This window comes from Macrotis lagotis, chromosome 4 (assembly GCF_037893015.1).
Source record: "Macrotis lagotis isolate mMagLag1 chromosome 4, bilby.v1.9.chrom.fasta, whole genome shotgun sequence".
Taxonomy (NCBI): Eukaryota; Metazoa; Chordata; class Mammalia; order Peramelemorphia; family Peramelidae; genus Macrotis; species Macrotis lagotis.
Window position 1 is genome coordinate 248,054,131 of NC_133661.1, and position 27,066 is coordinate 248,081,196.

General features: G+C 35.7%; 1 protein-coding gene across 1 annotated transcript in view; it reads right to left on the reverse strand.

The window, feature by feature from the left end:
* TTLL5 (tubulin tyrosine ligase like 5) overlaps positions 1 to 27,066 on the reverse strand; it is a 469,247-nt gene that overhangs the window by 36,165 nt on the left and 406,016 nt on the right. The window contains 2 exon segments of the mRNA XM_074235683.1: positions 10,535 to 10,663; positions 13,305 to 13,390. Coding sequence (XP_074091784.1) covers positions 10,554 to 10,663; positions 13,305 to 13,390 — 196 coding nt within the window. The 3' untranslated portion in view covers positions 10,535 to 10,553.

A 27,066-nucleotide genomic window follows, 5' to 3' on the forward strand; every position in this document is an offset into this window, starting at 1 on the left:
TGTAAAACATTTCTCAATTACATTTTAACCTGAGTTGGTACTCATTTTGCCATAGGAGTTTGACACCTTGATGTTCTCAAATGTTTGGGATATAATTTTGTTTAACTGTACTTTGGAATACATCAACAACTTTTTAAACTTTTTCATTTGTGATGTCATATCTTTGAAAAACTAGATTTTCTACAAGTGCTATGATAAAAAGCAAGTACTATGTGTGAAAATCAATGTGGAACAGGAAATGAGAATAGCAGTCTGATGTCCAGTCTGATTCCAAAGTTGCAAAGTTCTAATAGTGCTCAACAGACACAAATATTTCATCAGTAATTGTTGTTATTTATGAAATAAAATATTTTTTCTTTCACATTATGTGTTTTTAAATGACTACTAAGATTTAGGACATAAATGGTTTTAAATGTCTACTAAGATTTTAGGACATAAATACTTGTTCAGTTGTTTGAACTTAAACTACTACTAAATAAATAGAATTATTAGGAATTTCTTTCACTCCAAGGATACTATGAAAAATACATTGATTCACTAAGAGTTCTGATTCACTCTGTGAACTGAGAAAGTTGTGGAACTTCTGGCATATGTTATATAATATGAAAAAGAGAAAAGAATAACTATTAAGATGTAATAGAATGGATTATTCTTTGTGAATGAGAGGGAAAGGATGGGTAGAGAGAAATAATTTCCTTTTCAACATTTCTGAAACAAATGGACCAATATAATATAGAGAATATTTATATATAATTACAGCAGCAAATTATATATAGTCTAGTGTAAAAACATAAGATGAATAGATTCCAACAATATAATGTTACTGCTATAAGCATGAATGATATCAGAATGCATGAGTGGGCTACAGTAGAGAAAGATAAAATTTATAGAATAAATTTTCCATTATACTTATCATTAGTCCAAACATAATTAAGGTTTAATGTCTAATTTTCAATTAAACAATTTAAGAAGGCTTTACAGATCGAAGGAAAACTTTTTAAAAAATTTACTAAGGTATTATAAAATAAGATCTGATCTATACAGTATGGTTAAATCATAAAATTTTGTGAATTTAGAGGAGAAAATTTCCAAAGAAGTCTTTCTCTCAGGCATCATTATATCATAGAATTTACCATCAAGCCCTGGGAGGTCCAGAATGGAAAATTTCGGAGTTAGAGATCAAGTGACTTTTAGGATCACAGATTCAGAAATGGAAAGAAACTGAGGGGTAATCTAGTCCAATTAGTTGATCAATATACATTTACTGGTTGTCTAATATATGCAAGGCACTCTCCCTTTATTTTTTTGGTTAAGATATCAAATTCCAATGAGGGGGGGAAATGACCTGGCTTGTGTCACAATAAGTGTAAGGTGAATTGTATATCAAAATTACCCAGGTCCTCTGACTGATGAGCTATATAGGTCTTCCATGAGAGAATCAGTCTAAGGAAATTCAGTGAGAATTATCACCCTATTAGATTCAGAAAATCTGAATTCAAATCTTGCTTCATATATTTACTATTTGACCTGGGCCAAGTTACTTAACCTTTTCATAGCTTCTCTATAAAATGATGTCAATAACCTTACATCAATAAGATATAAACACTATATCAAATAAGACAACAAACATAAAGTTGTTTGGAAATCACAAAGGACATTATTATTTTATAGCTAGCTGTTTTAATTCAAGGTTGCTGACCAGGAGTTAGAAAGACTTGAATTCAAACTTAGCTTCAAATATTTACTAGTTTTGTAACCCTGGGTAACTCATTTAACCACTCTGTAAAATGATGATAATAGTAACAACTACATTCCAGGGTTGTTGTGAGGATAAAATTTGGAAATTGTTTTGCATATATATATATTCAAATATCTATATACATATCTATATGTATATATGTGTGTTGTGCATGTGTTTATGTCTGTGTGTATCTTTATACTAACTATTATTATTTTTCCAAGAGTAAAACTTATTTTAGACACAGAAATGCTGACCAAATTATTGGGTGGATGTGGTTTATAATCTATACTGGTAGAAGGAATATTATGGGGTAGAGTTGAGATGGCAAAGTGAAATCAGCAATTATGCTGAGTTCTCCCAATCTATCTCTCCAAACAACTTTAAACTGACTTCTGAGCAAGTTAATAAACAAAAAAGTCATAGTGAGTCATTTTTTTTCCAGCTTAGGGCAACTTGATGTTTTTTATCTTTTATTCTTGAAGAGTCAGGGAGGTAATGTCATGAGCATATGTACTGGATTTAAGTGATGGGGGCTGTGCTGAGTCAACAGCCTCACTTTCTCCTCTACAGCATCTGGGTCCAGAGGCCAGATATGGATCAGGAGGACTGGAGATGGGCCTGAATGTAAGGCATTCAGGGTTAAGTGAATTGCCCAAGGTCACACAACTATTAAGTGGTAAGTGTCTGAGGTTGGATTTGAACTCCCATCCTCCTTTAAGACCTGAACTCTATCCATTATGTCACTTAGCTCTCCCCAGGGCAACTTAGAGGATAGAAGAAGAAGTTTGTGGACAAAAGGTGAGGAAGGGAAAGTGGCCTGGAGAACAGAACAACAGTGGACCTCCAGGGAGTGGCAGCAGCAGCAGTGGCAGCAGTAGAGGTGGTGGCAGCGGCGGCAGCAGCAGTGATGTTGGCAGTAATGTTTTATGCAAGGAGAATGAAGACCTGGTCAAAAGAGAATCCAGGCAGACTCCTGAGCTAGAATTGGGTGTAGGATCAATTGAAATTTGGTAGTTCCATTGCTTAGAATCAAGGGCCAGAGCAGAGGAATAACTGCAGTTTCAAGGGAGCAGGGCCCATATTTGGATAGAAACCCAGTTACAGAGATTACAGAGCATAGGCTACGAGGTCAGTGACTAGATCAAACCCAGATCACACCATTTTAGGTTTCTGTACTGAAAATATACAGGATCCTAGACCCAATTATGAAAATGGCAGGACCCAAAAGTCTGAAGTTCAGGTCAGTCAAGCACTCTTCCCCCAGAAATGAACAGAGTCCAATTTTAACAGAGTCCAAAGTCAAGAAATAGGCTAAACACACACACACACACACACACACACACACACACACACACACACACAGAACCAAAAACCAGATCATTAAAAAAAAGTTACTGTGGTTACAGGAAAGTACAAGAAATAATCTTAGAAGAAGAGAGCTACCTGAAAACATTTTAAAGACTCAAAGAAAAATGTAGATTGGACTCATATCCAACAAGAATTCTGAGAAGTGTTAGATTCTAAAATGATGATTTTAAGAATCAAATAAGAATGTTAGAAGAAAAATTGTGAAAAGAAATGAGAATAATGAAAGAAAATAATGAAAAGAGAATTAGTTGTTTGGTTAAAAAAGGCACAAAAAGGACCGGAAGGAATATGACACTGTGATGGAATTGTAAATCTTTGAAGTTTTAAAGTATAAGAGAAGAAAAAGATAAAGGCTTATACTATTTAAATTCAGTGATTCTTCAGCATAATGCTTTTTAAAAGTCTCTGTCATAAGACCACCTTAAATTATTAAGTTCTTTTGATATATCTGCAACTCAATTCCCTTGGATAGTATCCAAAATGAAACTCTCACTAAACTGAATTCTGCATGACAAGTAAATTGTACCTTATGAATGTTCAGTGTACATAAGAGCTTGTCATGGAATATAGTAACTGGATGGCCTCTGCTTTGAAGATATAATCTCTTTAAAACTGAAGAAAGAAGTGGATAAATTTAGTTTCAAGAGAGGTTAGCTGTAATGGATTAGTTATAAAGAATTTCCTGACTATGAGACTTGTTAAGAAGCAGAACAAACTGAAGAAAGCCTTGGTATCTCTGACACCAGTTGCTTTAAAAAAAATACAACTTTTCATCTCTCTGGAAAGAAGGCAGGAAGATAGACTACTTCTATCCTGATATTTGAATTCAGGGACTATATTTCTAAGGCATCAGAGACTGAGGACATTATCAATTGACCAACTCACTGAGTATTGATTTTATGTCGTGCATTGTTCTAGATACTTTAGGGATACAAAATAATGATTCTTAATTGAGAAGAAATATAATTTATTAATTTTAAAATAAAAGATAGACAAGATATATAGAATTATGTGATAAATTATATGGTACAGACTGCAAGCCAGTACATGGGTCCATGAGATGGGTTCTGATAGGAGGGGAGAATCAGAGAGGATGTTGTGGGTCAGTGTAACAAAAGGAGCAAAAAGAAAGGAGGGAAGGAATTTGTCATTCCAGGGGAACAGCAGGGAGACTAGTGATTTTGTGATCAGATCACAAAATTTGTGCTAATGAATAGAGGGAATTAAGAATGGAGGAGTTTAATATAAAGGGGACATACATCAAAAGAAGAAAAAGATGGGCTGTAGAATCCAAGATCCTAATATATAGGTTCAAAAATGATTAACCATTCAATAATTAAGTTAGAAGCTCAGTTATCAACAATGTAAACAATAGCTTTCCTTAAGAAGTTCTGGCATCTCCTGATATGTACTTTGCATATACCCCAAATTATAGGGAATGCAAAAATAAAACAGGGTAAAAATATGTCCTTCTCTACAAAAGAAGTTAATTAGGAGAGACTTCTGCTACCAAAGAGGTATTTTTTTCTCTAGACAAAACAAACTATCATAGTCACTTCTAATTGTGTCCTATCCTCACCCAACCTGATTAGTGTTCTAGTCTATGATCACCCTTAACAGTCTACTCTCAACACTATATTTCTTTGATAGAATTAAAGGGGCATTCCAGCTCAATATCAGCCACCTAGATAACATGGATTCAAGTTTCAAGTCAGGAAAGTCCCTTCCCCAACCCTTTATAACTATGGACCTAACCTGGAATACTATATCATATGACAGATGAGTATGTGTATTGCCTCATTCTCCTTAAATCATTCCTTTGTTCTTATATACCAGAAGGCATTTTTCAAGGCTATGCAATGAATAAAACATTAAAGATCATGTACTTTTATGTGTGAATATTCAGTAGCACTCCCATGGGGATCACTCCCCTAACTTGAATTAATAATATCAAGTTGAGTTTCTACAGTGGCAACTATTGCCATAGATCTTGGTGGCTAACCCTGTGGGTGATAACTTCCAGTCAGTCAGTCTATGGACTCAATTAGCTCTTAGATAAAATAATAATAATAATAATAATAATAATAATAATAATAATAATAATATTTTTCCTTCATTCTCAAAGAAGATCATAATGTCAAGGAGGTAATGCCAAGACGAGAACATGAATTGGATTTGAATTAAGGGATATTGTGCTAAGTCACAGCCTCACTTTCTCCTCTAGAGTCATTTGGGTCCAGTGTTCAGATATGAATCAAGATGATTGAAGATGGCTCTGGATGTGGGGTATTCAGAGTTAAGTGACTTGTCCAAGGTCACATAGCTAGTAAATGCCAGAGGTTGGATTCAAACTCCTGTTCTCCTGATTCCAAGGCCAGTGCTTTATCTGCTGCATCATCTAGCTTCCCAAGGAAACATATTTACTGAGATGGAAAGGCAAGAAAAAAATTGCAAAGTATTTTCCACTGAACATGGAGTACATTCTTCTATAAATACATACATAGAGCTGGTCAGGGACAGCATAAACAAAATACAGATTACTGAAATCATATAGGAATCACATGTGACCAAAGTAACTTGTAATTGAAAGAATAGGGTGTCTCAATGTCCCTTCTTTCCTTTGGAAGGTCCTCACAGAGTTCATAGCAGAATGGAGTGTCAGCTTTGGTGATGAATGAGTCATTGCATTGTAAGATTAAGTTTGCTCCCCACAGGGCATTGAAGTTGGATAGATGACTTGGTTGGGTTTTCTTATCACAGGGTAAAATATACCTTTTGGACAGGTCAGTCCACAACCAGGATGGGCTAAGCAAGACACCTGGCTGACAGATAGGTTCCTTATAGAAAAAGGTCAAACCACTGAGCTTCCTGATCTTTCTCTTCCCAGCCAGCAGCAGTCTCACCTCCAGATTCAGGCTCAGCTGTGTATTAACTGGGATGCTACTGCACACTTTCAGAAAAAGATGTAACTTTGACCTAGGATCTGTTTACCTCTTTTTACCTCTGTTCTTAAGAGCTCATCTTTAAAGTTTGTCACTTTCTATGCAGATAGTGGGAAACATCTAGCCTTTTCCTAGTTGACAGTTCTTCCTGGTTCAGTGTGGAGGTGTCTAATTTATAGTGATCATCCATAATTGGATATATTTTTCAGATTCTGCTTAGGTCTTATGTAAAATCTGTGTCTGAGGACAAAGGTAGCAAGGCAGTCTACTGAAGCAAACTCATGATCTCAGATGGTCTTTTCACATAAGACTGAGTTACTCAGAAGCTCAGAATTGTTCTAAATGTATAGAATGTTCATTTAGACCCGAAAAGGGCTAACCTTTACCTTTATAGGTTTTTGTCCTTGCCCTTTGTGACTTTTGGCTTTCTCAAAGTTTAAATGCGTTATGTCCTCATAATTCCTATTTGCCTCAGTTTCTTCATATGAAAAATGGGGGTAATAATAGAACCTATTTCAAAGGTAGTTGTGAGGATATTTGTATAGCCTTTTATAAGCTCATCTATCTATCTATCTACCATTATTAATGGTATTATTGTTTTCCAATCTAATAAATATTTATTTGGTACTTATACTAAGTGCCTTTGGGTTACAATTAATAAAGATAGTCTTTGCCCTCACCAAAACTTATAAGCTAAAAGGGGAAACAAGACACACAATAGAAAACAGTATAGTGGAGGGGTTTGAAGGAGAGGGAGGAATAGTACAACAAGGGCTGGGAAAGATCCTAACTTAATAAGGCCAAGGTCTTTCACAGCATCTAGGGCCATCTCCAGTTGTCCTGATCCATATCTGGCTTTGACCCAAATGGCTCCGAAGGAGAGTGAGGCTGGTGACTTTTCACAGCCCTACCTCACTTAAATCCAATTCACATGCAAGTTATGGCACCACCTTCCTGATGTCATGGACCTCTTCGAGAACAAAGGATAAACAATCTCTGAGAGTGTGTCTTCTAGCCTCTATAATGGAATACACTGGGAAGAATTTAATATTCTGCCCTCAAGCCCTCCCAGTCAAGGGGAGGAGAGGCTGAGGGAGGCAGTACCAATCAAAGCTTGAATTAGCAGCAGAGTGGTGATTTTAGAAGTGATGAGCTTAACCCGGGAGGACATCCTGTTCCATGCAGTTGAGATCGGACAGGGCAGCCATTGCAAGGTAGAGGATTGGGTGCTGTTAACCTTTTAGTTGTTATTATTTCTTAAAACTTCAAAAAAAGTGTGTTGCTATAATTTGAGGATAAGGAGGGAAAAGTAAGATGTACATAGAAAGGTCTTGATTACTGTGAATGAGGAATTCTCTGAAGTTGTTTCATCATTTGAATTCACACTACACTTTTACTGAGATGGAACCAATTACCATATTTTACTTAATTATGACTTTGAACAGTATGAACTTCAGGGAATTAGTTTTTTTTAAATATCCTTTTACACCACCTGGATTTCCTATCCTCCATAGAGGCTAGTCTCAATCTTCTCTGTTCTTCTCAAATCTCTTACATTATCCCTACCCTCTTACCTCTGGACCCAAGACTTAAGACTCATCTTTTACTGGCTAAATAAAAACCATTCATCTTTCCTCTTCTCCCCATCTCTAAGATATCTCAAAACCCCATTGACATCATTCTTTATTCTCTTTTCTCCAATCTCTGATCACTCCTTGTGTTTTCATCCACTGCTGTCTCCTGGTTTACTTCCTACCTATCTGACAACTCCTTCTCAATCTCCTTTTCTGACTTATCATCCACATCATATCCCCTAACTGGTCAGAAGTGTCAAATGCAGCAATTAGGTCTGTAGTTACCAGGTCTATTAGCAAAATTCAATCATAAAAAAATAAACCAACATTAAGTGCCTATTGTGGGAGGAACACTATATTAAGTGCGCTATATGATAGGCAGAGTTTTTGTAAGACATGGCCTGTATCTTCTAAAGGCTTATAGTTTTGGTGAGGAATATGTCATATATACAAAAAATCACATAAAATAATATATGATAAGTGCAACAAAATAGGGAAAAGTTGGAGGTGAAGTCCTTGGGAAGGAGAAGGAGAATGTTATTACCAGTTAGGGAGGATCAGTGAAAGCTTTCCTTTGAAAATATATGTATGAATAGGAGGTGTATATATATTCTCTGGGTATAATCTAAATACAGGGCAAAATTTCATTAAGCAAAAGTTGGTTTATTCAAAATAGTACATAAGGAAGCAACCTGAGAGACAGTGTAGAATAATGGATAGGGTCCTAGACTAAGAGTCAGTAATCTTGACTCAGGAATTTACTAGCTGTGTGTCCCCAGCTAGTCACTGAACCTCCCTGTCTGCTTTGGTTCCCTCATTTGTAAAATGAGGGGGATAGATCTGATGGCTTCTAAGGTCCCTTTAAGTTCTAAATCTATGACCCTACAAATTGTATTTCATCCTGGGTCATTCAAAGATACTTGATTCAAAGATATCCTGATTCCTTGTGATGTGAATTGAAAACGTTATCATTACCATTGTTGTCATATGGAACTATGGTATTTCTAACAGAATTGTGTATGCATGGGGCTGAAAAAAGAGTTGCAAGAGCAATAACTCCTCTAGATTACATGACTATGAAGAAATATCCCTTCTTGTTAAGGAGGTTGTTGTAGATGTTCAAAGTTCTGCTTTATTAGAAAGCTCCCCATTTCAGACTGCCAGCCTGCCAGGGTGGTGTTCATAGTACTGTTTCTGAAAGTGCAGTTATGAAACAAAATCTGAAGCTTCATTTCTGTGTGCTGTGACATACTCCATGTTCATACCTGCTCGGCATGTGGTCCTGCCACTTAAGCTAACTATGAAATATAGCATCATTCACAGTCTATTTTTGTCCCACTCAGCAGGGCTGGGTTGGCTGTTTCAATGCTGACCAACAGGCTGTATCCTGGACCCCACTTTGAGCAATTCCAGTTAAGGATAGCTTTTGAGTAGGCATTGATGAAACTCCTCAGGAAGAGCAATACTAAGCATCAGTTTCAAGTCCCTCTTGCTGTGCACTGAGTGCTCCTGTTGCATGCTAGCATATGATTGAGTCATGAATCTGATGCTCTCTTTTCAATCTGGGAAGAGTATTTGGTGGGTCGGTGGTAGTGAAGGGAATTATAAAGTCTTTGATCCCACACACAATTTTAACATCTATCTGCTTCTCTAAGGAACTCTGAAGACAGGTGACTAATTTTGCAAATGTTTCTCTAAGAATTAAGAATAAGGGGTAGCTAGGTGGTGCAGCTAACTGTGTGACCTTGGGCAAGTAATTTAACCCCATTGCCTTGCAAAAACCAAACAAAAAAATTAAGAATAATAATCGGATGTGTGTTAGTGGGGATGTATTAGTGGAAAGAAGAAGGGAGATGGATAATCAAACCACTTAGATTTCATACATTTTTCTATATTCTTTGGAGACTATAGGAAGAAAAAAATTATATTTGTTATAATTCTGGCTAAGCTTCCCTATTACAGTAGTTTCCCTTTAACATATTACCTTTCCTTTAATTAATTTCTGCAATTTTACCTGTAGTTCATTCTAACTCATACAACAATAACAATGCTGAAGATCAAAAATTAGATCCTTTTCATTAGAAAGACTCAAAAGAAGATGAAACATAAATAAAAATAGAAAACATTTTTGTTCTGAGCCAGAGATTTCATTGCTGAGGGAACTCCCTGGTGGTGAAATTTCTTTTATTGAGACAGAATAATATCTCAAAATTTGTACTCTTAGAGAGTTGTCTGGTATCATGGAGAGGCTAAATTAAATTGCCTAGGGTTACTCAGGGTTACTCAGCTAATCTTTGCAAGAGATGATGCTTGAATATAGAACTTTCTGCTTCCCAGGATAGCTCTCTATCTACTCCTTCATGCATTTTTAAAAAATTTTGTTTAGCTAAAGTTGGAACCTATATTTGCTTAACTTTAGCCTATCTCCTTTTTATAACAGTGTTCTTTTCAGAAAATATATATATTATTTAAATGTCTGCAATGAATACTTCTATTAGCTTGCTAGTCTTAAAATGGGGAAACAAATATAAGAAATTCAAGTTATCATTTACATATGAAAACCCTGCTGTGGCCTCTGGTTCCTACTTGCCCCCAAATTCCAATTTCAGTTGGAAAAAAATTGAGACTTGGTATCCCTCTAAATTAGAGATTGGAGCGCCACCTACTGGTGCATTCATGTATAAATAGGTAGGCTGAATTCTAATATTGTAGGACCAACATAAAAGCTTTTGGGATTATCTACACATTTGTTTCTTTTTTCTTTGTTTTTTCCTTCTTCTTTTTTCTTTTTTTTTAAACTAAGTCTCAAATTTTCACTTAGATTACTTCTTGGTATATACTAATTAAGACTTTGTGCTATGGAACAAGGCCAGCAAGAAACAGGAGACAAGATTTCAGCTTACTCTTACCGTTACCTTAAACTGGCCCTTATTTCACCGACTTTGACTTTCTCTGTCCTATAAGTGCGGCAAGAGTTCCAGAAGGGGTGGGTAAAGGTTTGGATCGTGCGAAAATAACCTGAGGAGCATCCAAAGATCCTGAAAAATGGGAAAAATAATCCTAACATAACTGGATCAACGGGATCTTTCCCTATTGACAGGGCCCTTATCCATACCCAGTCCTTTACTTCAACAGGTTAATTGGGAGGAAAAATCAAATCAGATTTCTAGGAACACCTTTAACCATTCAGAAGATGGACAGTTCAGAGGTCAGGGAGATAAGAATTCCATTTGGGTCAAGTATTTGGACAGCTCTTTTCATTACTTAAAATTAGAATTGGACAAGGAGTTCCAACAATTTACAAAACACATGGGGAAAAGAACAAGGCTGTTAGTGGGATAACTGTTTAGCTGAGTCCTACCCCACAAGGATGCTCATAAGGGTCCAAGGCAGTTTTATTAATTCCTGGGGCATTCTTAGTGAGCCCATGGGTGTTCCCTTCATCTGAGTTCGTTAACTAAAATAATCTATTATGTGTTTATTTTTTTATAATCTATTTCTCATGCTATCTCAGTGGAGGCTTGCTTCCTCTCAAAGTAGGAAAACATACACATACACACCCTGAGAAACATAGGCTGGCTATGGTTTCTCCATGGGAAGCACTTTAAGCTTTTCCACACTAATTTGTACCTACAGCTTGAAGTAGCAAATATTTAGTAAGAAGATTGCTGTATCTCATGACCTCTCACAAACTAAATCAATCATAGAACTTTTATAAGGAACTGCTAATTCCCTTTCCCCACCTACAGACTAACAAGACTTATAAAAGTCTGGCTCCAGCATGGAAGAAGTTTATACAGTGGTCAAGGGGCAGGGGTTAGGGAAGGCAGTTCTAACCATGTGTGGCTTCAGACCCCACATTAATGCTGGTTTATACTGTCAAGTCGGCATGAGAAAAACTTTAGTTGACTAATTTGCTAGTCTCCTGCTATTTTATTTAACCACCACCACTTCAGAGGTCACAGAAAGTACCCTGACTGACTATAAGAGGAAAAGTCAGCACCATTTACTTTAAGTCAAAGGCACTCTCTTTTTCTTTCAAAGTTTTTTGAATTTATGTGCTCCATTCCATAGAGAATTCAGTATGCCTGCCCTAAGCTAGCAATACATAAGCTTCTAATAACCCTAGTATCTGAGTAGGGAGCAAATGAATGAAAACTATATGGTCTTTTGTATTTAATATGATATTACTGATCCCATATCAAGAAACCATGGTCTTTGAGTTGTTTTTCAATAGGCAGAGTGGTGTGGTCATTCATACTTTTTTACCCAAAACTCCTTGTGATCAATGACACAAAGTACCAGACCTAATTGTCTAGGCTTAGAAGTGGGGGCAAGAGGTTAAAGAAAAGCTTTTCTCTCTATGTGAGGCTAACTATATCTTTTAGAAATTTATCTTGATCTTATTAACACCATTTTTTTAAATCACTGAATGATCTAAAATGGTGCAGCTAATGACAAAATAACCTACAAAACACATTTCAGAGGAGCAATATACGGATAGGACTTCCAATCTCTGAGTAAAGTTAGATACATCTTATAATGTGTTAATGCTGCCTATTCCTCTCTCCTGTGAATTTAAACTTGGTGGCTGAGTGATGTTAGGCTTCTACTTTATCACAAAAATTGGGCTATATTTAGCTATACTTACAGACTCTTTTGAGGTCTGTTTTTTTTAATTAATAAAACCAAAGTGAATTTTAAATGAACTAATTAAAATGCCCAAGTATCATTAAATGATATTAAATTGGTGTTTCCAATACTAAAGAATTAAGAATCTCAGGGAAGTCGAAAGAGGGGAATTCAAAGGGCTCATGGAGTTAGAAAAATGGAATCATATCATTTGATGCCAAAGACACTACAGTGGGATCTACCTATTGCTTTCAGTTCCCACTAACCCAGCTTCTTTCCAAATCCATGCAAAGCATTTTGTTTACTATGCTTCTTTACTTTGCATCCACTGCCATTTAAATTAGTTAGAATTTAGTGTATTACCTGGGCCTCATGAGAGGATTTAAAAATTCATATATTCTCTAATAGTTTCTTATCAAATACTACTAAATTGTCCATTATCATCTAGGCTAGATCACTATTAAGTGAACACATTTCAGACAAATGACACCCTAGAACTTCATTTCTTCTCAGTAATGGCTACTGGCATTTTGTTAGATATAATAAGTAGCTTCTGGTCTTTGTTAAATGTTTATACTTGCAACTATATCTAAAAATATCACTTTAAGGATTCAAATCTTAAGGAATGGCTGAATGTGGCAAATATAGGCAACATTTTATAATAGTTTACCACATTGGAAAACCATTAGTACCCTTAAAACTATACCCATGAAACTCTTCAGTTCTAACATGTCAAAAAGCTTTTAAAGAAAAAGTATTGGGGCAGCTAGATGGTGCAGTAGATAGACTACCAGCCTTGGAGTCAGCTGAACTTGAGTTCAAATCTGATCTCAGACACTTATTAGCTGTGTGTCCCTAAAAGTCACCCCATAATTGCCTCCAAAAAAATTTAAAAAAAAAGAAAAATTATCCTGTCTTTAGATGCTAATCAATTAATTCCTTGAAAAATGTATTCAATTTATTTTCTCAGCTTGAGTATGAACTTTGCTAAAGCAAAGGCCTAAATACTTTCACCCTCTCCCCATAGACTGAAGAGTTGATATTTACCTCTAGACTTTGTGATGGGCATAAATGACCTAGCATTACTAAGGCTGGTCTGGAATCCATTCAGCTGTCCTTCTGTGGAGGCCATCCTAGCACACAAAAGAATTAGAGCTAAAAAATGTGAAAATGGAAAGGCTGTCAAAAACCTAGAGCCTCAATCCTCTGCCTACAGAACTATAACACTTGTCTTAATGAGGTCCAGAAATGATTGCTGATTTTTATATAAACTTATTCAGGACGAGGATATAGCATTTATATTTGATACTTTGGATGTAGGAGTCACATAAAGCACACTATTGAAACTAAGAAAATTCGAGTATTTATTTGCTCAGATACTACAGACTCTTGATAAACTTTATTCCACTTGTTACTCAGCATCACCTTAATGTACATATTCTGTTTGTGTTTTATTAATCTGTACTTGTTAATAATTATGTTGCTTTATTAATATTCTCCATTGGTTTCTTGAATATAAACTTAACTCTATTTTCTCAGCTAGACTATGAGTTTATCTGGGAGCCTGCAGTTTAATTCTTCTACAGCTTCAACAAAGTAAATATTGTTGAAGGAATGCTTTTTGAGAGACCTTCAAAAAAAAAAAAGGAACTGGAGGTAAAAAAAAAATAATGAGGAAAGCTATGTGTAAACCTTAAGAAACCATTTAAACATGAACTGTGAGTTGTGACATGGAACACCAAAGTTAAGAGTAAACTTGCTGCAGATAAAAAGGAGACACTACTTGATACTAACCTTTCCTATATAGTAAAACTGGAAAATCTCCAAATTCCCCTTCCTCCTTGTTTCATTTGAAAAACAAAGAAACATTTTATTTTATATTAAAATTATTTCTCTCCCCACCCCCAAATGAGATAGAGGGTATGATGTGAGTTAGTGAGTAAAGTTTTCCTTGATTAAATTTTTTTTAGGTTTTTTTTTTTTTTTTGCAAAGCAATTGGGGTTAAATGGCTTGCCCAAGGCCACACAGCTAGCTAATTATTAAGTGTCTGAGGTCGAATTTGAACTCAGGTACTCCTGACTCCAGAGCCTGTGCTCTATCCACTGTGCAACCTAGCCACCCCTGCATGATTAAATTTAAACTACGCAATAGGAGATTTTTGTTTAGGAAGATGACAAATTTATATATTTATATTTAAATGAAAGTGTAAACATATGATATATAAATTTGCATATATATTTAAGTGTATAACCTTAATTATTTAAATTTTAATTAAAAAATCTCATATCTATTGAAGAAACAAAAGCAAACGATAACATGAAGAAGAAAAATTCATAGAGATGTAATGCAGTTATAGAATCAGCATCTTGAATAGTCTCAAGTTTCAGATCTGACACTATCAGGGTGTGTGTGTGTGTGTGTGTGTGTGTGTGTGTGTGTGAGAGAGAGAGAGAGAGAGAGAGAGAGAGAGAGCGAGAGAGAGAGATATACTTTTTTTTTTAAAGGTTTTTGCAAGACAAGTGGCTTGCCAGCTAGGTAATTATTAAGTGTCTGAGGCTGGATTTGAACTGAGGTACTCCTGACTGGTGCTCTATCCACTGTGCCACTTAGCCACCCCTTACACACATATACTTTATATAAACATATTTCTATAAACATATATATATATAAAACTTTATGTGAAGTACGTAAAAATATATAGTGTGAATATATGTGTGAATGTATACATATATTTATACTCTTAGGTATTGTTATATTACTCAAATTGAACTTGGACTTATGGATTTCTCCTTAGTACACACTTCATAAGCTTATGTAGAATAAGTTAGATTCTACTGTGACTTGTGTATCATTGACTCAATTTCTAATACAAAAATTAATGAAAATGTTAATAATGTAAAAGAGCATTCAGGCCCTGGAAGATGATGGTAGCAATATGATAGAGAAAATATCATGCAATATGTTCTTCTGGGCATGTTCACTATGAATTCTATATGTGGAATATTTGAGAGAAACTGCTATTTACTTAATTTAAATACATTTTTTTGTTGGTTACTGACTTCTTTTAATCTATCCAATCATTGGCTGTCATATAAACTTATAGCTCCTTAAGAAATTTGACTCAATTCTGAGCAGATCTAGTTTTTCAATATTCTTGCTGTGGCTCTTGGAAGTGGTACTAGTGAACTATGGGACCAGTTAAAGGTTAAAGCCCTAGCAAGATCTCAGCTGTGGCAGTGCTTAATTAAGGCACTGTGCCAAGGATGAACTGCTGCAGCTGCCAAAAAATGTCTGAAAAGGCAGGATGGCTGATTAACCTAGCACTTAGGAACTAAAAAAAATTGCCTTTGTATAGGCAGCAGATTATGAAAGGATTCTTATAATAGCCACGGGTTCCATGACCATTTCTTTCTATGGCAGTTATTTTTCTTGGGACTTGGTTGCATGTGAATGTACCAAATCAGAATTACTTGTCCTGTTTCCCACCTATATTTCTTTCATTTCTTCCACTGATGATTTTTCTGAACTTAGTTTTCTGACATCAAAGAAAGGATTTGAAATGAATGATAGTCTTGTCCTGGGTATGATTATATAGCCCTTCTGACTGCTTCTAAAGTAGTTGAGGGTATAGTATAAGATGTCTTCAAAGACTTAATGTAGTTTTGCATTTTTAAATAATTTCAGAAATATTAATACTTCAAATTTAAGCCATCATTTGAAAATTTATTTCAGCTTTTTATACTTATCTAGTTCAGTGACCTTTGAATAACAAAATTTTAATTTTAATAATTTGGGGACAATCTGTGATTAGGTGTTGTATAAGCAATTGTTTCTTTCTACATGGTACAGGAGGTCCTCTTGCTTGCTCCCCTCAGCTATCTTAACTATTTCCATTACACTTTTTCTTGTTGGATGATGTCACAATTGTCATGTTTTAAAACTAGAATTACAAATGCAATCCTTTCAGCCTTTCTGTCTTCAGTACAGGAATAATTCAATTGAGGAACAGCTCATAAACAAAGTTAAAAACTGACTAGAACAATGTATAGTACAAGGTGACAGTTATGTTGAATTTTAATAAGAAACATCATCACTATTTTAAAATAATATATAATTGACCGTAACATTTTTGGGAGGGGTTGTTTGTAGCATTTATACTTCTAAAGTTATTAAAGATTATAATTCTGCTAAAAACTTTATGAAACAAAATTATCAGTTTTTTGATTGCAAGATGTAGCATAAAGGGCACTAGTTCAAGGGTAAGACTCATTGTCCTTGGCCTTGGACAAGTTACCTTTCTGGTCTCATTTAGAACATGAGGAAATTGTACTAGATTATCTCAAATTTCCATTACTGCTCTAATCAGACGTGTCCCTATTTAAGTGTTGGAATAATTAAATATAGAGGATGTCTAAACTGGGATTGCAGGAGACTAACAGTGAGATCAGGGTATATAAGGTAAAGCTATCCATCAATTTCAAGAATTTATAATGAGTACAGCATCCAAGGCTCATTTCCCTGCCCCACCCTCTCATCCCTCAATCTCAGGTTCTTCTTCACAAGCTTCTTCAGCTCTCTATTTCTATTCTTGGATTTTTTTCTTGTTCTTTCTTTTGGTCCAATATTTGATCAGTGGAAACTTTACTGTAAATGATATCTTTTCTAAAAGTTCTGTTTTGTTCATTAGTTCCCAAGACTGACTCCTGCTTGGTGCTACACTTTTTCTTTTAAGTTAACATTCAATGTTTTTATTCCTTTCTAGTTCTCTTACATAGGTTTTATTTTTCCATATAATTGACTCACTAAAAAAATTGTCTTGGATACATGCCTTTACAATAGGATATATGGGATGAGAAGAACTCAAAATGGAAGGTGACCAATATTATCCAAAGATACAGATACATGAGGAAGATGATAACTTGAAAAGTTGATTTGATTAGTGCAGAAGCTTTGAAAATGAAGTGTTGGGGGGCAGAGCCAAGATGGCGACAAGAGTGGATCATCTCTTAGGCACTCTCTCATAAAACTTATAAACCAAGGACTCTAAATTTTTGAGAGACAGAACCCACAGAGGGACCCAGTGAAGCAGTTCTCCTACTCAAGGTAACCTGGAAAAGAGCAGAAAGGCTCCCTGGGGTTGGAGGGGTGGCCCGGGTGGCCCGCTAGAGTGAAAGAACTTTAGCCTCCTGGAAGCAGCCCCAGGGAGCTGGGAGCCAAGGCTCACAGCAGTGGGGGAGTTTCCTGACCTACGCCCCAGGGAGCACTGGGCACAATTTGGGGGAACGGTGGGGGGACCTCTGCCAGAATGAGCACATGAAGCCCAGCCCTCAGGGCACACAGCAAGCAGCTTGGCCAAGGCAGTCCAGATCCAGGGAACAGAAGCAGGCAGAGTCAGTAAGCAGGAGCCCCCAGGGCATGAGCCCATTGAACCTAGGGAGGGGAGTAAAGAGCAATTGCTCAGCTCTGTCCTTTGTCCCTGGAACAGGACTCTGGGGCTCTGACCACATTCAGATCCTGATCGCAGTCTAGGCCCCCATAGAACAGCAGGGCCCCCCCACCTCAGCCCCGTGGCAGAGGGGGGCACTTACGGTCATTTACAAAACCAGGCTTAGGCTGGGAAAATGAAAGATCAAGCTAAAAAAGAGTAAGATGACATAGTAGATAGAGAGCTGGATTTGGAAGAAGAAATGCCTGGTTTGTGTGACAGTGGGTAAGTCCTTTCATCTCTGTGAATCTGAGGCAAATCTTCAAAATTATAAATTATAGATCAATTGTCTCTCCCCATAGAATGGGTTCACCCACTGGAGAAAAAAATGTCCTCGATAAAAATGGCAATAGAAAATTTTCTTTTTTATGTAATTGAAGCCCCAATAAAATATCTCATAATTTTACCTACATTATATCTCTAAACACCTGCTATTATAATAAATACTGTATGTATAAGAATGTCTCTCCCTTTTACTCATCAACCTAGAGATTACACTCAGTACTCTACAAGGGGATGTTAATATCTAGGGACTTAAGTGTATGGAATATTAATCATCTTAATAATATTCCTGGCAACAATCAAATAGACACACACACACACACACACACTATTTTATTGGAACAGTGTGTTTTTCCCTTGGCACCACAGTTGAAAGACAAAGAAATATAAATCTTGTACCTGTTCTGGATGAAATCATGATTCAGAGTCTGATGAGCACCCTACTATATTTTAGAATAGGAGATTTTAAAGGGTTTGTGGCAAGGGCAGGTAGGCTCCTATTCACTAACATTTCATAAGGGCAATCAGTTCATAAAGGAGGGGAATTTAATTTAATCCCAAGAAATAATTCTGAAGGCTCATTTTTGATTCCTTTAAAAATACTTCATTCTCCCTTACAATCTGGAATGTGGAGAAACATTCTTCAGTTAAATCTTTCAGTTAAGAACTCTAGCAAACTTGCAAACATAAAGTTAAAAAAGATTTCAATAACCGTTCAAATCACAATTGAAGACATATCACAAATTATTTAAATATATTATACAGAAAAATTAGTATAAGAAATCACATGAACTATAGACTTCTGTGTGTACTCTTACAAACATGTAAGTCAAGTTAAACAAATTTCTTCATTGGTCATGTAAATGTGCAATATACATATGTACACCTACATGTTCAGATTACATATATGCATGTACACATGTTTGCAAAACTTTATGCATTCTGATTCCATCTTCCAATCTGGAAGTGAGTAGCATGTTTTATCATTTGTTCTTCAAATTCATAATTGCTGATTACAATTATTCCTAATTCTTTCAAAATAGTTTGTCTTAACTATATTTTTGTCACTGTAAAAATGATTATTTTCTTTATACAGTTCAATTCACTCTACATTATTTCATAAAAGGCTGCCAAGGTTTCTCTGAAACCTTCCTCTCACCTTTTCTTATAGAATAATAAATTGTATTCCATCAAATCCATATACTATACTTGTTCAATCATTCCTTAATTATGAATACTTCCCTCATATTCCTATTCTTTGCTGTCTCATAAAGAGCCATGATTTTTGCACATTCTTTTTTTTTTTTTTTTTTTTTTTGCAAGGCAATGGGGTTAAGTGGCTTGCCCAAGGCCACACAGCTAGGTTAATTATTAAGTGTCCGAGGCCAGAATTGAACTCAGGTACTCCTGATTCCAGGGCCAGTATTCTATCCACTGTGCCACCTAGCTACCTCCTTTTCACATTCTTTTGCACATTGTTTTAAGACTAAGCAATACCTTAAACTGCCCTGCCAATAACGCGCTTTTCTTCTTTCATTTCCCTGTTGAGTGAGATCTATTTTGTAACCAACCAACTCTGTGTATATACTCTTCCATCCTTCAATCAATCAATTCAGAAAGAGTGAGGTTCAAATATCAGGCACTCCCCCTTCTTGTTTATATATATGTCTACTGATTACATGGATTAATTTTTATAATCTTTCTTTCCCTTCCCCAGTGTATTCTTTTTCCTCTTTCCATTCTTCAAGACTTGAAAGAATCATGTCCAAGCCTTTTCTAGTTAAAATTGGCCCTCTGACTACTGATAATATTCAGTGAGACCCATATATCATCTCAAGTTAGATTGCAAGCAGTATATTCCTGTTTACTACTTTAAGTTCATATACTTTGCCTTCTGCAATATGATATTCCAGGTTTTCTGTTCCTTTATAGTGATAGCTAATCATGCATGATCCTGACTCTGGTTCCTTGGAAATTGAATTCTTCCTTTCTTCCTGCTTGTGATATTTTTTCCTTTGCCCTGGATGGAAATCATGGATTTGGATTATAATGTTGTTAGAAAATCTGAATTGGGGGTTTCTTTTGGGAAATGACAAGTATATCTTTTTTGTTTTCACTTTGAAAAAAGTTTTGCTTCTGAAAGCTCTGGGCAGTTTTTTTTAAGACTTCTTGTAATATGATGTCTAAGTTTTTGTTTTGGTTATGGTGTTCAAGTAATCTGATGATTCTTGATTTCTTTTCTCCTAGATCTGTTTTCCTTGTCAGTTGTTTTTGCTGTGTTTTGTATTACATTTTTTTTGTTTTCCCCTCAATCTTTTGATTTTGCTTTAATATTTTTTGTTGACTCGTGAAGTCATTGATGTCCATTTGGTCTATTCAAATTTTCAAGAAGTTTGTTGCTTGGGCAAAGTTTTGTACCTCTTATGACAAACTTTTAATTTCCTTCCTAATTGTTTCCTCTATAGCTCTAATTTCCAAGAACAAAGTGGTGGTAGTGTTGGTACATGATCTGTTTGCAAAAATAGTCTCTGAAAGTTAAGATACAACAAAGTAAGGACTGATTCTCTGCTGCTTGTGCTAATTTTGGTCTAACAATTAACACCAAGAAAACACAGGTGCTCCATCAGCCAATACCCCATCATCCAAATGTGGAACCACTGATTAAAGCAAACAGAGAAGTTTTGAGTACCGTGGAAAAGTTCACTTACCTTTGCAGTGTCCTTTCCAGGGAGGTACACATTGATGAGATTGACATATGCATTACCAGAGCTAGCTCAGTATTTGGGAGGCTCCAAAAGAAAGTGTGTGAGAGAAGAGGCATTAGACAGACTGTCAAACTGAAGGTCTACAGAACCATTGTGCTGACCTCATTGTTGCATGTCTATGAAACCAGCACCATGTCAGGAAACTGACATTTAAATTATCTTAGGAAAATTTTGAAGATCTCCTGGAAGAAGATACCAGACACTGAGGTCCTTTCTTAAGCTAAACTGACAAGCATTCCAACTTTAGTACAGAGAGCACAACTACGATGGGCTGGGCACATTGTTAGAATGCCAGAAATATGCTTGCCAAAAATACTATTCTGTAGAGAACTCATCCAGGGCAAGTGCTCACAGTGGGGCCAGAAGAAGCAATACAGGAAAGGTATCTTGAAAGTCTCTCCTAAGAACTTTAGAATTGATTGTGCAGCAGGGAGACACTGGCACTTAGCATGGCATGCTCTATAAGCAAGACAGAAAGGAAATATCTCAAAGGAAACATGAAAAGTGTATTTAAACACCCCAGATGTTCGCATGGTCTACTTTTGTCCTACTTGTGGTAGAGCATTTCGAGTTAGTATTGGTCTGATCAGTCACAGTTGGACACACTGTAAGTTGTCTCAAATATAATGATGCCATTTTGGTCTTCTTTGATAACAAAGGACAAGAACCAAATCAATTTCCTTTCCATTTTTTTTCTTCTAGCATTCTTTTCATTGACAAAAACATTTTTAAAAAGTTTGCTTCATCTCCTCCAGGAATTTCAGTTAAATTTGTATCCACACTGTACTTTTCTTTGAGGCTTAACCTGTAGATGTTTTGGAGTCATCTGTTTCTTTTGAGTTTGAAACTTAAGCATCTCTGACACCATAACAATCTTTAATGATGGAATTCTTTTTTTGTTTATTCATTTTTCCAGCCTATTTTCTGATTTTAGATTTGATTTATGTTTGGGCTCTGCTACACTCATGGAAGAAAGGACTGTACTGGTTCTTTACTGCTTTCTTGGGATATTGAATGCTGTGTTGTTCTAAGATCTCAGCTCAGATTGGGTACCTACAAGCTTTGTTCCCCCCCCCCAGAGGATTTCAAAAGTTTTTATTAAAAAATTCAGAAGATTTCAAAAGTTTTATTAATATTTAATTTTTCTATTATAGGTAGTTTATTCCTAATTCATGAAAGGTTTTTTAGAACAAGAGCAAAATAATGAAGTACAATTCAGAGTATAGCAATGTCTGAAACTGCATTCTACAACATTCCTCCATCATTATTTTTAAAATTTAAAAGAAATAAAATTTTCACTATTATCTTCCACTGCATTGGAGAAATTTTTATTATAACAAATATGCATAATAAAATTCTAATTCCCAAAATGATAGAATTTTTAAAGCATGTGTCATTCTATATCACAAGTTTTTTACATCATTGTAACAGATAACATGTTTCACCACCAGTTCTCTAATTATAGTTCATTCATCTTTCAAATTTTCTTTTTTTACAGTGTTCTTATTATTATAAATTCTTTTTCTAATTATATTTATCTCATTTTTAATCAATTTATAAGAATATTCAAAATTGTTCATTTTATGATAGTGATGATATGGAATAAACTTGTTCTGGTTTTGCTTACTTCAGTCTGCATTAGTTCAAGTACATCTTTTCATCTAAAACATAATTTCTATTAATATTTTCTGTTTCTTATTTGACCATTCTTTGTTCCCCTCTTTATCTCTCAAGAGGCACCTGAAAGCTTTCAATTCTCCTTGAGTGGAGACAAAGTCTGATCTATTGCTACTAACCCCAATATGCGGTCTGAAATTTCCTAAATTGAGTTTTGGTTAGAGCAACAGTAAAATGCTGCTGGACTCACTATCAGCTAGTGGGAAACTGGCTTTCCTTACATTTAGGACTGCTACTACTGTGGTTATTGTTCTATAGGTTTCAGAGTCACACCATTGTTCCTTGTTCTGAATCTGTTCCTTCCTTGGTAACCTACTCAGGACCTCCCTACTTGGGATAGCCATTCCTTCATCTGTTTTCCTTTTATTTGTCTCAGAACTGGGCAGTAGGTTACAAAGCTGCCAAGTGACACTTGTAACTATAGAAGGTCCCTGGAATGGATCTGGGTCTAGAACCTCTTCTTGCCCTTAGGCATTTGCTGAAGTGCTCCACACAGCCACTCCTGTTCAGACCTCATTCCTAGAGTCAAAAAAAAAAAAAAAAACAACCCTCTATTGTTCTCTCTATGCTAACCTGGGCTAGAAAATTACCCACTGTGACTTTCCTTATTGAGATTCAGCCTGGTTCATTTTTTAGATCTATTTGGAGGAGTTTTAGAAGCGAGCTCGCTGTACTGCTTCCTTCTACCGCACCATCTTTGCTCTGCTCACCAGAAGCACAGACTGTTAAGACTAGATTGTTTGAACCATACCACTCTGCCTTCCAAATATGGTAGTATCTATTAGTAAATGGCAATATGTTTTTATTTCCATAATCCTGCTATCAGAAATGCAACAAAAATTAAAAATTTTCAATTCCTCATAGAAAGTCTGGTATAGGATATTATGCAACTAAATAATTAACAAAACTTCACTTCAAATTAATTAACAAAATAATTAACAAAACTTCAAAAAAGATTCTAGTTTATGACTGCTATTTTCTTTGAATTACTGTCAATAAATATTATTTATTGTATGAGCAATGTGCAAACAATATTCTAAGCAGACCAAATCTTTATAGTAACTGAGCTGGATGAAATGGAATGCATAGTCTCACTGTGCTTATTATCTGTTGACTATAAATAGGTTTTTTATTTATTAGAGCAAAATATCACCACAAAAGCTCTTCTTCAACAAGGTATATTCAATTCTTATGATAAAATTATACAAAATTCCTTGAAAAAGATGCAAAAATAAAGATAATCCTCTGAGTACTACTTTCAAATAAGGCTGTTACTATTATGGATGAAGTAAGGCACAGGGTGAAAAATCAAACAAATTACCTACAGATGATAAAGACCTCATACACTCCATCTATATACATAAATATGTATATACATATTTATGTCTGCATATATGTATACACACACACACACACACATATATATATATATATGATCTCTTGTTCAGTGCTTATTTGTTTCCTAAATCCAAATGTACATATGTTGATTTATCACTGTTAAATTTTGCCTTAACAGCCTAACTTTCTAGTCTATCAAGACCTTTTTGGATCCAGACTGTAATCTATCATGTTCGCTATTATTCCCTGCTTCATGTCCTTTGCAGATCTAGCCAGCTTTCCATCTATGGCTTTAATCAAGCCACCAAGGAAGATGCTGAATAGCACAAGGAGAATTTGCTGGAGTTTGTGTACCTCTCAGGACTCCCACCCAAGCTTACACTGACCAGGGATGACTACATATGGGGTCCTGCAATTCAATTACTTCTATATCAACCTAAGGGGACGATCACTTGGTCCATTTCTCCTCATATCATGCACGCAAGGACAGCATGGGACTCTTCAAGTTTTTGCTGAACTTTTAAGTATATCATGGTTTTAACAGTTCCCTAATCTATCAGCCTAGTAGTCCTATCAAATAAAGGATATGAGGTCTTGTTAACCATCAAAAAAAGAAATGAAGTTAGTCAGACATGAACTGTTTTTGAACCTTCTCATATTGGCAAAAGACTCCTAAAACCTTGAGTAATTTTCTGTTGTATTTTGCCAAAAGAACTAACTTCATTGGCTCATGGTTTATGGGCTCTGTACTTTACTCCTTTTTGAAAACTGAGGCAACATTCACCAATCACCAGTTAAAACTAAAAATAGTAATACTATCAAATGTTTTAGTGCTTTAAGGTTGTCAAAGCACTCTATGTACATTAGCTCATTTAATTCTCCCAGTCATATGAGGTAAGTACTATTCTTATCCTCATTTTTATAGTTGATGATCCTAAATCTGAGTGATTTGTTCATCTCCCCAGGGCCATAAACATTGTGTCTGAGGTAAACTTTGAACTTAGGTCTTCCTGATTCCTAGGTAATACTGTACACAATTTTTTTTATTGTTATTGTTCAGTCACTTTCAGTCATGTCCAACTCTTCAAGACTCTATTTGGGATTTTCTTGGCAAAGATACATGAGTGGTTTGCCATTTCCTTCTCCAGCTCAACTTACAAATGAAGAGCTAAGGTAAACAGGATTAAGGAACTTTCCCAGCTAGCAAGTATCTGAAGCTGGATTTGAACTCCAAAAGATGAGTCTTCCTTGCTTCAGGCCCGGCACTCTATTCACTGGGTACTCCTGCACCCAGTATATCACCTAACTATTTCAAATTATTCAATACCCCTCCTATAAGATCATAGACAGTTTCTGGAATCACATTTAATTCTTTCATCATCCTAAGATTATATGGGTCTACAGACTTGAACTCACTGAGAGAAAGTAGATGCTATTTCTTACTTATTTTAGTTTACATTCTTTTGATCATTTTTATTTTATATTTTACCTATCTATCCAAAGATCATTCTCAATAGAATAAAAAGTTTAAGAAAAATATTTTTATTAATTCAATTTTATCATCTGATATCATCCAATTTATGTGCAGTGGGGTCCTGTCACTTCTTTGATCCTTACCTCAACGCAGAGAAAAAAAATAAAACCCAACTTTTAATTAATATAATTTTACTTTGGGGATTTAGCACTCCTAACACAGTTCTTCAAGGAATCCTACCTCTTGGCATCTATCCTCAGTTCCTGCCTTTGTTCTAGATATGCCTTGTTTAAATCAGAATTAGCAGATGAATTAGTTCTTAGTATAAAATTGATCTCATTAGGCACCTCCTTTATTCCTTTTCATCAAAATCACTCCATTTAGGAGTTTAAAATTTGAAGTTTCCTAAAATTTCTGGCAAAGAAGACTGCCTGAACAGGCAGCATACAACCCATCTCCCACATACTCATTGTTGCTGTTCAGTCATGTCTGACTTTTCATGTCCCCATTTGGGGTTTTCTTGGCAAAGATATTAGAGTAATTTGCATTTCCTTCTCCACTTCATTTTATAGATGAAGAAACTGAGGCAAACTGAGTTAAGTGACTAGGCCAAGGTCAGACAGCTATTAAGTGTCTGAGGTCACATTGAACTCAGAGAGATGAGTTTTTCTGACTTCAGGCTTGATTCTCTATTCAATGAACCATCTAGCTGCCCTCATACACTTACTCCAGTAAAATTTTTTAAAAGACCAAATTATGATTTAAAAAAATCCAATGAGAAACTAAGTAACTTCTATCTGAGAATTTTACACACGCATACATGCATGCACACACATATGTGCATGTGTGCACACATGCACACACACACACACATACACACACATACACAGAGTCAACTAGAAGCCCAATGGAAATAGGAAAGGGAGTCCACCAGCAAAGTAAGTGTTCGTGAAGGATGGTAACTCAAGTAGCAAGGATGGAGGTCTCCCTTGTGTAAGCCTCAGGATGGCTAGGAAGCCTCAGGATGGTGTACCTGGAAGACCTTACAAGTGACAATTAGCAGTAACCATCTTAATTCCAGAGCACAAAGATCTGAAGTCCTGATCAGTAAAAAAACCCAAGTGATGCAGAGTAAGACAACATTTGGCCTACCACTCCACACAAAAGCATATTCATGGAAGGAGTTTGGCACTTCCAATTCAGAAAGTTAACCTAGAGAGACGAGTAAAACAAAGAAAATATCAACTTAGTTATGAATCTAGCAACTCTCTTCCATCCTGAAAAGAAGTGAAAAGCTCCATAACAACTGCAACCAGAAATTCAGAGGAAAAATGGATTTTCCACAAGAACTATACAAATACCCAGAGAAATGAAGCAAGAGATAAACCATGAAATAAAAACTATGGAGGAAAGAGCTACAAGGATATATATGTAGCTTGAAATAAAAAATGACAAACCTTTACCAATAAAATGTAATTCTTGTATACAAACTGTATGCCACTATAGCAAGTAGAAGGCACAATGCATAGAGCAGTAGACTTGGAGACAAGAAGATCTGAATTTAAATCTGACCTTGGATATTCATCAACTTTGTGATCCTGCACAAGTCAATTAACCTTTGTTTGTCTGTTTCCTCAGTAACAAATACCAAATCTGCCATCCCAACCGAATACATAACATACATACATGCATGCATGCATACATATGCAAAATGTTTATTAATCACTTAAGCAAAACAAATTTTCACGTTGGCTACATTCAAAAACATTCATCCCTTTTCTGCCATG